Consider the following 14334-nt stretch of genomic DNA (forward strand, 5'->3'; position numbering starts at 1 on the left):
ATTATAATTATTTTTATACTCTATCAGCCACTCCTCCTGGAAGTATTGTCTTAACAACAACACCGGTGCTACGACCACCTATAATACCAAATCCTAATCCAGATCCATCATTGAGCAGCTCAATTACTTCAACTTGAGCCCATTCTGTGTTCAACTGTAATGATAATATTATTTAATATTCAGTCCACTGATTTCTATACAGACTATAGATTATGAAACAATCATTTATTTTTACCATGTTACTAGAAGGTTGTGATGTTGGTAAAGGAGGTGGTGTAAGAGGGCGCGCTACGACCAACTGAACAAGCCCACGAGCCTGTTGCAGTATTCCAATAGCTTGCTGGTGAGACACATTTGTGTCCAATGGTTGCCCATCGATAGCAATAATCTGATCACCTTCATGAAGCCCTCCTTCTCTACATTTTTAAAAAATACAATTCAAATAATTTAATAAAAATAACTAGGTTAAATGCATGTTATTTGAGAATTTTTTTAATAGATGCTCAAATTAAAACTTTTATTTGTCATAAAAATATTATCAATATCATAAAAATAATAGTTTCTTAGTACCTATCACATTTTTATAATACATAAATTGGCAATTATTACCTATACTTAAAATAAATAATAATAATATTTAGTAGTAAAAATTATAAAAATTATACATTCTTTGGATAATGAATTAATCACCTTATGGGTGGGTTAGATGTCCCCAGCAGAGGTGAAATGCATGAGCTTTAAAAGATAAATGTGATTAGTTCAACATACAGAACAAATAAGACAAATAGAATTAAATTAATTATTAATTCTTGAAACCACTTACAAGTATAAAGTATATTTGTCATATAAATACGAGTATAAATATTACCATTTCTTTGAAAGAGCCTCCAACAGAAAAATTGTTATGCGCTTAAATGAAAATGTTTATTTTAACTAGCTATGTACTATATACAATTAAGTACAAAAAAATAGGTGTAATAGGTATTTTTTTTTTAATTTTGACCAAGTCCTATATTTTTGACATAATAAATAATAATATCTATTACTACTATAATTTAAATATTTAAATTTTTTAACTGTAGGTAAAATATTTTAATGTAAATTAAATATTAACTAATGATATTAAATACATTATTTTAAATAATTTTAAAAAATATTAAAATAATTAACGATTGACAAGTTGTTTACAAACACGAACTATTGAGATTTTAGGGTAAATACGAGATTAAAATAAATGTTATGTAAATAACAAGTTGACGTGCTATTTGCACAGGCTGGCACAGCGAAATAATAAATATTTTTTAATGATTTTTTTGATTTTTAAAACATTTCACTAAAACGTAATTGAATTAGTTGATTTAAAACGAATATAATAATAAACGTGGATTTTATTAAAGCACACAACGGATTGATAATGAAAAGTGCGCGTTCGGGGGACAAGGTAGGTACAACAGTAAACCTGTCCTAGGTATCCTATTATAATAATTGTTGCATATAGGCTATTCGTATAATATTATTTATATAGATTTCGCGGGCGGCTTGTAAGCTTGTTCGTCGGCACCTACCGCCTGCCGATGCGTCGAGAAGAGTCCGTCGTCAACTGTGCACCATTTTTGTTTGGCGACGGCGGTAAACGTCGGACTCGTAGTCGTCATTTTTCGAGCGATTTATGTCGAGTTTTAGGCGACGGGCGGGCGCGACCGCGAATTCCTAACGAGTAACCGCGTAGACACGGCGACGGTGGGTGCTCGGTTTGAACGCGGTATACATCATCCCGTGGTGTCGCACACGACTGTTGTTTTTGGGTAGAAATGACGTAAAGTTCGTCGGATTGGAGAGAAATTCGGCAAGCGCGACGAGCGTATCGAACCCGAACGCGAAAGCGTAATGACTGGCAGAAGTTACCTCGACTTACCGCGCGGCCAATCCCTGCCCCGCCTGTCCACCCTCTAGGGACCGCGCGCAACCGACTACAGAGGGCCTGCGTCATGCGTGTGAAGTGTTTTTATATATTGCGAGTACCGTGGCGGGTCGGGAGATCTATAAATACGCAAACGACGGCGGCGCCCGGTGGTTCCTTTTCCGTGCGCTACTATAAACACCAACGACCAACCCCGACGACCCCCGTGCATAATATGTACATAAAAATTGAATAAATATATGCGATTATATAATAAATATGTATAACCTATGTAGGTACGCGAATTACATTGATTACGACTTTGTAATTATTATTTTTTTTTGATATTGTCAACCGAAGCTTATTTTATTCCGCGGGTTCCGGGTTCAAATACCCATTTCGTCGCCGGACGGGACCCGAATATTTTACACAGTATAATAATATACAGTTAATATTTTACGATTTTAAACCGGTAAATAATATTAGATAATTATTAATTGTTATATTGTGCAATATTATTATATTATGCGAACACCTATGCATTGTTTTTTTATTATTTAAACGTCTTCTAAAACGGAAAAAAAATATTATTATTATATGAAATATTTGTTTATAAATAAGACAATACGCGAAACTATGGAGATTGTCGAATGTTGACTAAAAATTATAATATTTTAATCTTGGCTTATATGTCATATAACTCATAAACATACATTTGGCATTTTTCCTAAGCAATAATAACAAGAAAAACAAGCTACAAGCCTATAACCAATGTCACCTTAGATATTTTTATTTATTTGTATTTAGAATGCTGAATAAATAGTATTTTATAAATTACTTCTAGCTACTATTACTAGGTATATGTTCTAAATAGTAAATACCGCAATACAATATTAATATTAAAATTAAATAACTAATATTATAGTATAAATAGTTATTAAAATAAACTCGTATGGGTATGAAGTATATCTCAAATGAAATATTGCATATTAATGCAACATAACTATATTTTTTTAAACTATTATTTGAATAAGTCTTCATCATTTCCATGAACTGTTTACTTTTTACTTTTACCAAACTTATTTTTCGATATAATAAATTCTAATATTACGTATTTATTAAATATATACTAGTTAGGGTTAACATGGATGCCAAAACTATTGTTAACGTAGCTATATATAGCAAGTTGATTTTGAAGAGATTTTATATCCATTATATTATTTTTCTTATAATTCCTCATTTCCCATGGGTCCTGGTTACCTGAATGTCAATCCCATTTTTATATTTTCTTATGTTTCCGAAGGGAATTTAAAATTCCTAACAATACGTATCAGGCCATTTTATTTTAATTAAATTAAATGTATTTCATAATTTTTTTTAAATTTATTCAAATAAAATTTAATATGACATTCCAGTATAAATATTAGCCTACTGGTGACTTATCAAGAAGTATTTAATACACATTTTTTAAATCAAATCCTTAAAGTCTAGCATAAAAGCAAATAAGAAAATTATAAGAAAAATAGAATACAGTCTGTAAAGTACAAATTAACATTCAACTTAACCCGTTACTTCCCCTATATATTAATTTTTTTTTTTGTTTATACAGTTCAGTGTTCACTAGTTTTTTATTATTTAGTAGGACTATTTTTCTAAGTTATTTTGACCAATTGATGAAGGCTAAAAAATGTACTTATGTTTGAATTTTAAATAGGTCTTCAGTTAATTTTGAGTTTAGAGTCATTAAAAGATTAGTATAAATAATTTTTTAAAAATATATATACCCAAATATTATATCAATAGGCAATAATGATAGCCAACAGGTATTGTTTAGAAAATAGAAGTTGTACTGTCCAAACTCATACAAGGAAATTTAACAATATTAAATGTTCTTATAAATGTGTATATAAATGTTTATTCTAGCTTATCAAAAAAGTCCCAACTCCAATTGAATGAAATGCGGCTAAGAATTTTTTTAATAAGACAAATTAGGTTATGAGTTTATGACAATACTACCGTTTTGTAATAATACTTGCAAAATTATGCATTTATACATTTTTTTTAACTATAAACATTAAACATACAATGATACAATGTGAAGAACACATTTCAAATTATTTCTGAATAATAATTCATAATAATTATTACTGAATAACAGTCTTTTTGAATCATTTAGTAACCAGTCAATAACTCAAAAGTATATTCACATTCACCTTAAAGAAACTATATTTTCAATATTTATATAAGTTCACCTCAGTTCAGGTTTCAATCAGTATCTATTATATTTTCTCTAGAACCTATAGTTTTAAATAACATATTTGTAATAAAATTATTGTTATTTGCTTATTATAAATATAATTTAATTAATAATAATACATAATTTACCGTGCAGCAATTCCATTTTGTTGAATTTCTTGGACAAATATTCCGAGTTCTCCCTTTTCTTCACTTCTTAAGCCAACTACACTAAAACCCAAACTGCAACCTTCTGGCTTGAAGAGCTAAAAAAATATCCATTACTATAAATTATAATGTTTACAAGTATAAATAATAATTAAACATTAGACATTCTAACAAATACAAACAATTAAAAAGTGCTTAGCATAATTAAGAATGTAATGGTTCATTTTTATTTTTTATAAGTATTGCTATTTGATTAATTGAAATTATAAAAAAGACTATATATATATTTTCAATTTTGTAATAATTTTCAACACATACCTAATATTAACATCAATTAATGAAACATAATCAACCATCTTCTAAGAAATTAAATACCAACAATTTAATTATGAAACTAAAGTTGTAATAAAAATATTTATAAAAATAGAAATTTCCTAACAAGTAAAAAAAATATTAAAAGTTTTTAAAATATTATACTCAGTCAAATTAACTAACATTTAAATTATAAATACTTTGTTAATTACAAATATAAAAGTATATACAATATTATTATTTAAGCTGATCACTCTTACGGGATGCTGAAATTTAGCCAAAGTATTGTACTAAAATAAAAATTTACTGTCCTCCCCTAACCTACCAAAACAAGTTAAATTTTCAGATCTTAGGGAATGATCAATTTAACATACAACACTTATTACAAAAACTATTAACAATTTTTTTACATATTTAATGTCATTAAAAAACAGTATTTTTTGTCATCATCATTTATTAAGCTTTTAGTTATTTATATAATAATGTACATTTATAGTATGATATCCAAAACAGAATACTTTTTCACAGTATTTTGTAACATAAAAATTGAATTTTAAAAAAGTAGTTCATTAGTTATAAGTATTTAAAGTTTAGACGAGGGGAGTGGAGTGACACAGGATTTTAGTCCATTCATTCATACTTTAAATACTTGTGCCTAATCAACTACTTATTAAAGTTGTATATATTTAAAACCTTTAGAAAATATTCAGTTTCTGAATATGAAATCATAAATGTATTTGAAAAAATAATAATAATAAAAATAGTAGATATATTTTTTATAATAATTCTAAATTACGTAACAAAAATTATTTTTTCAAAAATTTAAATATTTAAACAAATAATGAATATCTTACAATAAAGTACTTTTAAACTGATTATCTTATTTATGAATTAATATATTAAATTATATAGCTTTAAATATTTAAAATTTTGGGAAACCATATTTTATTATATTTGATAAAATCTTTACTATTTTTTTTATTATTGTACCAGAAATGGAAAATAATTAAATTTTTTCATAAAAATACTGAATAGGAAAATCAAATAATGTATGAATTTATCTCAAAAGATGGATTTCTTACTTGACCCCTTCACATATGTACTTACAAACAATTATGTTTAAATTATAATTTAAAAAGATGCCTCACCCGCATATATTGTCTTACAAGTGCGTAACATAACAAATTGTACTCTCAACAGAACACGTGTAGCTCCGTTAGTTTAAAAATTAGAGTGAATTCTCTTATAAAATTTAAAGATAACATTATTATCTAGGCAATCTCATGGGCTTTTTATTATATTTTAATTTTAAGCGAGTTATAAGTATTTTAAAATTGTGAATTGTTCATACATCATAAAATACTCATAACTTGCTTTAAAATTAAAATATAATAAAAAGTCCATGAGATTGCCTAGATAATAAACTTACCTTTAAATATTATAAGAGGTCAATTCACTCTAATTTTTAAACTAACGAAGCTACAAGTGTTTTGCTGAGCATACAATTTGGTATGTTACGCACTTTTAATACGGAGACTACATGTGTGGGAGGGGCGTCCTCTAAATGGAAATTTGTATAAGTTAAACATACTTGAACGTTATGTATTTTACGTCCTCTAGATGCTTCTTCTACTGCTTTTTGAAATTCAACGGCATAAGATGGTGTTGTTATTGGTGGTAAAGTAGTTGATATATCTTTTATTAAGGATTTACTTTCCTAAAATATAAAATGAAAACTATTAATACATGTTTATGATAAAATGAAAATACTTATTATATATAAAAAAAATGTATTTATTATTCTAAACCAAACAATATAATATTTATAAAAACGATTGTATACTCTATAGCTGCGGTTCTCAGCCTTCTTATATCCGAGTACCACCTACATAGTTTGAATATCTTCATGTAAGTACCACTTGACTAAATAACGTTTTTTTTTGCTTATCAAAAATGTTTAGGTACGTTATTTTACATGTATAGGATTTTAAATAACGATAATACAAGAATTGAATGCATAAAAAGAAAATGAAATAATATGTACAATTGTTATTTATATTATTATTATTAATATTAAATAAACCAAATAATATTTAATATGAATAAAGATCAATTACCACCTATGAGCCTTCCATATGCATTAAAGTCAGAGAGCTGCCGAGTTGCATTTTAAACTCAATAGAGTAAGGTTTGTGAACGTACTTATTCCCTTATTATTGCACAATTATGATTGTTTTTACCTAAATGTTTTCATGCAATGTCAACAGATTGTATTTCTACTGTATCATTATATCAAACCATTAGTAAATATCCAAGGTTTGATTTTAAAAATATTTTATCTCGTCCAGACTTATATATTACACAACTTAATTCATAGTTATTAATTAAAAAAAATTTGATTATTAGTAATCTTTTACAATTGCCTATTAGTTTATATGCAAAAAAAATATTGAATATACTTGTCTAATTTTATGAATATTACACTGGTAAATTCAAATCTCTAACTTTTACCAATAATTCTTTATAATCATCAATGGTGTAAAGAGCTTCCATAGGACATTCAAGTACAATATAATAACGGACAGATTTATAAGCAGCTTACTTCAATACATAAAATAATTTTGGTTTTAGAAGAAACTCAACCTAGAACTATAACTATAATGAATTCTATCAATACTAATTTGGTAACATCACTTAAAAAATATTCACAATAATTATTTAGCCAAATAACTAAACTTATTTCTCAACCAACAATTGTTTGCTATTGTATTCCAAAGAAGTTAAACTGTTCACAATCGATTTTCACCATAACATTAAGATTGTTATATATAAATTTAAATAAATGTGTACTTATGAAATTATAAGTTAATTAAAATAATCAAAATTAACAAATTAATAAAAAAAAAGGACACCTTTGATGAAGGAGATGAACTCTCTGTAGATGAACTATTTGAAAGTTTAGGAACTCTTTGATCCAAATCTTCTGGTACACTATTATAAAGAGTAGACTCGGATGGCAAACTCAATACTAAATGACCAGTAACAGGTGATATATCGAAATCAACTGGTAATAATGACGGATGTTCTTGAAGTTGACAACTCAATTCAGATACAGAATCCTAAAATAATAAATTATAATGATAAATAATTAATCAGACATAGAGATTAATATTTTACCTGAACAGATGCAATAGTTTTTATAATTGGGTTTTGAAAAACAGAGATCAGGAGTTGAAGATCATTATTGGTATTAGCTTTTAATTTATCATCACCTGATTCATTGACCAAAGATTTTATTTCAGTCAAAATAGATAGTGCTGCAGACATATCTGTAAAATTAAAAAGAAATATACATTATTATACATTATAGAAATGAATTGCTGAAAATATTTTAAAAAGATTTATATTATTTAATATTTCATAAATTATAATTTACAATCCATACTTGATTGCAAAATAGAAAATTATCTTATACTGCATATTATGTATTACCTGTATAAAGAGACATTTTAATAAAATGATCAGGTTTTTTCTTGATAGTATACGTAATTTAAGTGATGCAACCTGTAAAATAAAATGTAATTTATTATTATTGTCAAGATGGATAACAAAAAAAAAAATAATATCAAACTTTCAATTTCAAATATTATATTATTTATAATAATGTGGCATGCATGAGTTAAAAATTTAGACTAACATAAATATTTTTAAAGAAGTAGACGTATAATGTTGTATAAAATATCTGACTATTAATACAACTATTACTATCGCCTGCATGTATTGTCTGTCTTACAAATTTACAACAGCAAATTTGTGTTTAACACAAACAATGTTTATATATACCTAAGTGAATTTACATATCATTACATTTAAAAGTAAGAACATTATCTGTATTTGTACATTGGTTTATTACAATATTTTAATTTTATATACCTAGGCACCTACTTATTTCATTCAAAAATTGAAATATCGTAAAGAAAAGCATCATACAAACACAGATAATTTTCTAACCTCAAAATTAGATAATAGGTATCTAAATATTAAGCCTAACAAGTAACAACACAGTTTTAAAATTTTAACTTCTCCATAAATTAAAATATGACAAATTGTTTAATTACTCTTTTTAAATTTAACATTTTTATAAATTTGGGGGATAATATCAAATATATGAGAAATTTGTTCTCAAGTAGTCTTGACGACAAATTTAAATATGTTTTTAGAATTCTTATTGCTTCATTAGATCAATCGGTACGTTTGCAAAGAACACGTCTAAAATTGTGAGTCACGCATGTGTTAGACAAAGACAGAACATCACTGTATCGAATCCCCTTAATAGATATAAATGTCAATAAGTATTGTTGTACATTACACACTATATTGAGGGATTATCCATACAGTTTGCTGTTCTATAATTTTGGTATTTTAACAAAATATTCTATAAAATAAAAATTGTACCTTAAACTTACCTACTAGTTTATTGATTACTTATTTGGTAACAGCAGATTTAAAATGTGCATAAGAACACTTGTTTTTGATTGATTTGAATTATCCAAATGTGTTATTAGATGCAAACCAATCAGTTATATTAACTTATATTCACATACAATTCAATGAATTGTATTACAATCTCAAACGGAACACACGTTTAATTTACTTAACGATGATACATAGCAGAGGGAAATTGGAATCAACAAATGTGTTCAAATGACGACACCCACGAATAGTAAATAAATAGTAATAGGTAAATAGGTAATTAAAAATTAATAAATATTATTATTGTAGAACGCACTTCAGGACGACTTGTATAGTGTTGTGTACTTGTGTGTGATACCATAGAACAATACCGTGATACCATGTCACTATGATAATCTGCTTGAAAGGTTTTGTTATGATAAAACGAAGATGCACCACCGACCGAGCGCGGAAGAATTTTCATGAATCTACAGTGTGACCAAATTATGTTATAAGTTTTTCGAACGATTTTAATCGTTCGATGGTTTTTTGTGGGATGGCCACAGATATATCTGTGGGGATGGTGACATTTGGGTCCCGTGATGATAAATTATAATTTTAAGCACCTAGAAATTCGATAGGTGCACGCCCGCTGCCCGCACGTCTTACCATAAAACAATAGTCAGTTTTAGGGCTTAACCCATAGATGATAAATATATTATATGCAACTATACAATACGGATAAAACTCATGCCTCATGGTTTAAAATATGCGTGTGTAAGATGTAGGTACTGAAGTTACTAATATACTGAAAGCCGTATCTGAGGGGGGTCCATGTGAACTTAACTATACGAATCAAGAACAAATTACCAAAAGTATTTTAAAGGTAAAACCCATGCTTAAATAGGCTAAAATGTGGGCTCATGCAGTCATACCTCATATGATAATTTTAGGGTATAAAAAAAGGGATAACATTGAATTGAGTCCCGCAAATACTTTTGGGTTATCGGAGTTGAGTCCGACCAATATTTTTAGGTTGTTCGAGTTGAGTCCCTTCAGCCTATTAGCGTTACCCAGAAGACACCGTGTGGAGGTTGGCTGATTAGTCTCTCAAAAAATGTGTGTGATTGTATTTTTTTAATCATAATAATAATAAGTATAAAAAGTTAATTAGTTAAAAAATATTAAAAATAATAATTATTATGTGTGATTGTATAGGTACACTTTTTCTGTAATATAATAATGTTAATTATTAAATAATTTTTTTTTTTTATCATCTAATTATAATAATAAGTATGAATAAATAATGCGTTAGACTTTATAATAATTTGTATTGTTATTTGTTTTTTACTTTACATTCACTCCATTTTTCACTTGTAATAATATTTTGGTAAGTATTAGGTAACTAATTGTGTGTTAACGAAGTATTCGGCATGACTGATTGATTTTGAAAGAGTAACTACTGGCACCATCGGGCAGATATACGTATCTGGTATAATAAAATGATGTGCAAGGTTCAAGGTCACCTGCTTAACAGGTATTTATGTCATTTTATCTATACGGACTCAATTCAAAGATATTAAGAAAATACCCTGAACTCAATACGAACACATAAAAGTAGCATGGACTCAATTCAATATCACCGAAAAAAAGGTTCCCTTGGTGTTCAAATAACGGAAACGTCTGGTACAATACAGCGAAACGGGATTTATTAACGAGTGAATACAATTATGTACTAAGGGCCATAGGTGAGTTGCGGCGCGACATGTCATTAGAGTGTTGGAGACCGGTGAATTGCGGCCCGGGAAATTTATTTATTTTGTGCCGGCAGTATCTATCTAAGTTATTATTTAAAATTTTTTTTTTGTTTTGCCATTTTTGGATTCTGACAACGTCATTGATTGTTTCACGGATGACTTTTTAGCATTGCTGCCCGCTAAAGATGATCGGGTTGTACAATTTACCGACTATGTTTTCGAAAACTATATATCTCTGAATGCTATGTTTCCCCCAAATATTTGGCCACAGTTTTCTGCTAGCTATAACGACTAACGGCTGTGGAAGTTTTCATTCACACCTAAATTCATCGTTCTACTATATTAAATGTAGAAGCAATGGAATAAAAACGAAGAAAATATGTGAAAAAGAAACATTTATAAGACAACAGATGACAAAGCTAGCACAAAAAGAAATAGAGCAGTTTGATTTCGTTAAATCATTAAGTTTTAAGTTTTTGCCCAACCAATAATCTAAAAAAATTAATTTTACCATAAATTTTGCCATTTTTACATAATTAATAATAGAAAATAAAAAAAAACAAATTTTTGGGAAACGACTCAGCCAACCTCCTCGTGGTGTCTTCTGGGTAACGCTGATGATAGGCTGATATGAAGTGATAAATAAAATGTGGCCGCAACTCGTACGTCTGTTTTATAAGCACGGGCCGCAATTCGTACTTAATTTAGGGATCGGACCGCAACTCACCAACACCGGTACTAAGTACTTGTAGGTTTCTAAGATATGTATCATTAGGTAACAAATATAATTTACCCTCATTAAGTTAACGTCATATGACGCACAACATAACAAACACATATTATGAAATATGTATTATGTATATTGTTATACAATATACATAATACAATATTATATACAATATACAATATTATTGTATATCCAAACATTTGTAGGTATAACTATAATTGCTGGACATTGTTGGATTATTCGTTCCCAGACTTTGTTGGACTTTATTTTCGACGGGAGAGTTTTTATTATAAGTGTAAATATTTTACTGAAATCACAATTGTCATATTTTTTTTATTTTTAAACATGGCCATTGCGTGTGGATTGTCGTAGTTAGGGATGCGGCATTACAAAATAGTTTTGTTTCGACCATTTTCGAACCGTCATCGTCACAGACAACACGATACGCACTTTTTTCCCCACACGCCGCCCCGTACGTCTCATCGTACACCACTTACGCGTACGTAGCCAAGACCCTGGCTTCCCCGTAAACTGACTACCCTCAGCTATATTCGGAAAGAACTACGACATAATGGATTTTGCTGCCCCGTCGAGTTACTTTTAAATGAAATAAGTAATAACTTTATAAGAATAAAATATTGTTTAACCATGATTGGAATGTATTCAAAAATATGTCTTGTTGAAATGTAAATAAAAATTTAATTTTTCCCAATGACTTATTGTATCTATAATATTATTATTTATTTATTTATTTGCACCTTGCGGTAGACCGAATACTATATTCGTAAATCACCGGTAGACCACGCATACTATACTCGTAAATTCATCGGTAGACCGCATACTATAATATAGTATGACAGTCGTTTTCCATAAAAACATCACAGACATTGAATTGGCTTGATAATAATATTATATACCTTGCTGACTGCTGTTACAAGAATACGTGAAGATTCAAACCAAATTAGAAGAAAGAAAATTATATGATTTAAAGAATTAATTTTATGTAGGTATTAATGTTTTGGTGTTTTTTGTAAGAGTACTTACCTATATACATAGGCGCAAATAGGGGGGGAGGTGGCTTTAGGGGCTAAGCCCCCACAAAAAAAGGTCCATAGCCCCCCAAACATTTTCTACATTTTGTTTTTAGCTTATTCAATATTATCAAAGTAAGGCCCTATTAGCCCTATTAGCCCCCCCCCCCAAATCTCAAACGCTATTTGCGCCTATGCCTATATATATTATTAATATATTCTACACTTATTATGGCCAAATAACTAGATATCTAGGAATCTCGGATGTGATTACAATGTCGTATAAAAAACTGTTACATACATGCAAGGCCGGATTTAGTGTTGTGGAGGCCCCAGGGCCCATATAAAATTGAACAACTTACTGCGAAATGTACTTATTTTGAGGGATTCTCATCTTATTAATTAATTCTTGTTGGGGTCCAGGGGCCCGGGCCCCATGCTCCCCTAAAACCAGCCCCGTATACATGTACTTTTAGTTTTTACTAGTTGCTCTACTGCATTTATTATTTGAAAAATAATCTAAAAAACCTAAAACTTCAAAATATACCCCCCCCCCCAAAAAAAAAAATTTCTGGATACGGCCTTGTTATCTTAATTCGTATTTCGTGGCGTACGGTACTATAGTGTACCACGTTATGGCCATAGACAGAGAAAATGTCGTGTTTGCAACTTGTAGGTAGGTATACTCAGTGGCGGCTATCTCAAAAAATATAATAGGTGCTCACTTAAAAAAAATTAGTACCCCCCCACCCTAGAACTCTTTTTAATAAATACGATTTTATACATCCATAATATAATTACCAAACGATATTTGTTACTTATAACTCAGTGGCGTAGATACGGGGGTGTGACGTGGGGGTCAGACCTCCCCCTATTGGCTTTTTATTAGGTACCTTAGTAAAAAGTTTTGAGAGGATTTTCGATTTTCCCCTCCTGTCGTTTTTTTTTTTTTTGATCCCCCCTTTTAGAAATCATGTCTACGTCACTGTTACAACCACTGAACTGTCTGAACTCTCTATAGAGTTAGTACCTCTGTATAGAGTTCAGTGGTTATAACTTATAAATTGTTAGTTATAATCTTATAAGCTGGAGATCAAAATGTTATTCCATTGCTTATAGATTTTAAACAAATTTTTTTATTTTACATTTTATTGTAATATTGCATGTATTTACTATTTACAGTTTTATGTATTTCTTGTCATTATTATGCATACGAATATTGAAATGTATATATTAATATATTATAATATTAGCCAATCGTTGTAAGATTTCGACGGACTCGTGTTTGAAAATATCAAACAAATAATAGTACCTAATTCTAATTGCGAAATATTATATTATTCATCTATAGGTTATTCATCTATAACGTTTAGTGTTCACAGCTACAAAAAATTCATTTTTTCTTTTAAATATTTTTATAGTTTTAAATTTAATTTTAGCATTTATAAATATAGGTGTATGTCTTTAATGTAAATATATAATAGGTATCTACCTACCTAATAATTGTATCTATTATAAAAAGAATCAAATCACTAACCGTGATCTATAAATCCATCATAATTCTATATTACCTATCTGGCTATCTAGATTCAAGAACGCCACTCATTATATTTTATTTTAGATTCAAACGCATAATAGTGTACACAGCCACACAGGTACGTTAATATAAGTAGGTATAATACAAAAATATTAAATACCTTGTAACACAGGTTATTGGGGAGTTGAACAATGAACCCTTCCCCTCTTAGAACA

The 14334-nt window shown here is 28.8% G+C and overlaps 1 protein-coding gene across 9 annotated transcripts in view; it reads right to left on the minus strand.

Annotated features, from left to right (window-relative positions):
• The window catches only part of LOC100165785 (multiple PDZ domain protein), a 63998-nt gene extending 54551 nt beyond the window's left edge, over positions 1–9447 (minus strand). For 4 of the 9 annotated variants that reach the window (XM_029487195.1, XM_029487193.1, XM_029487199.1 and 1 more), the window contains exons 1-9: positions 9082–9447; positions 8108–8179; positions 7793–7944; positions 7528–7734; positions 6207–6332; positions 4286–4401; positions 691–735; positions 236–416; positions 20–154 (exon numbers count right to left, since the gene is read on the minus strand). In XM_029487195.1, the coding sequence (XP_029343055.1) occupies positions 20–154; positions 236–416; positions 691–735; positions 4286–4401; positions 6207–6332; positions 7528–7734; positions 7793–7944; positions 8108–8123 (978 nt within the window). In that variant the 5' untranslated portion in view covers positions 8124–8179; positions 9082–9447. Of the gene's footprint in view, positions 1–19; positions 155–235; positions 417–690; positions 736–1565; positions 2149–4285; positions 4402–6206; positions 6333–7527; positions 7735–7792; positions 7945–8107; positions 8180–9081 lie in introns of those variants that run through there. The other 5 variants (XM_029487194.1, XM_029487197.1, XM_029487196.1 and 2 more) reach the window with 4 other exon arrangements.
• Positions 9448–14334: the final 4887 nt, after the last annotated feature.

Source organism: Acyrthosiphon pisum, chromosome A1 (assembly GCF_005508785.2).
Source record: "Acyrthosiphon pisum isolate AL4f chromosome A1, pea_aphid_22Mar2018_4r6ur, whole genome shotgun sequence".
NCBI lineage: Eukaryota > Metazoa > Arthropoda > Insecta > Hemiptera > Aphididae > Acyrthosiphon > Acyrthosiphon pisum.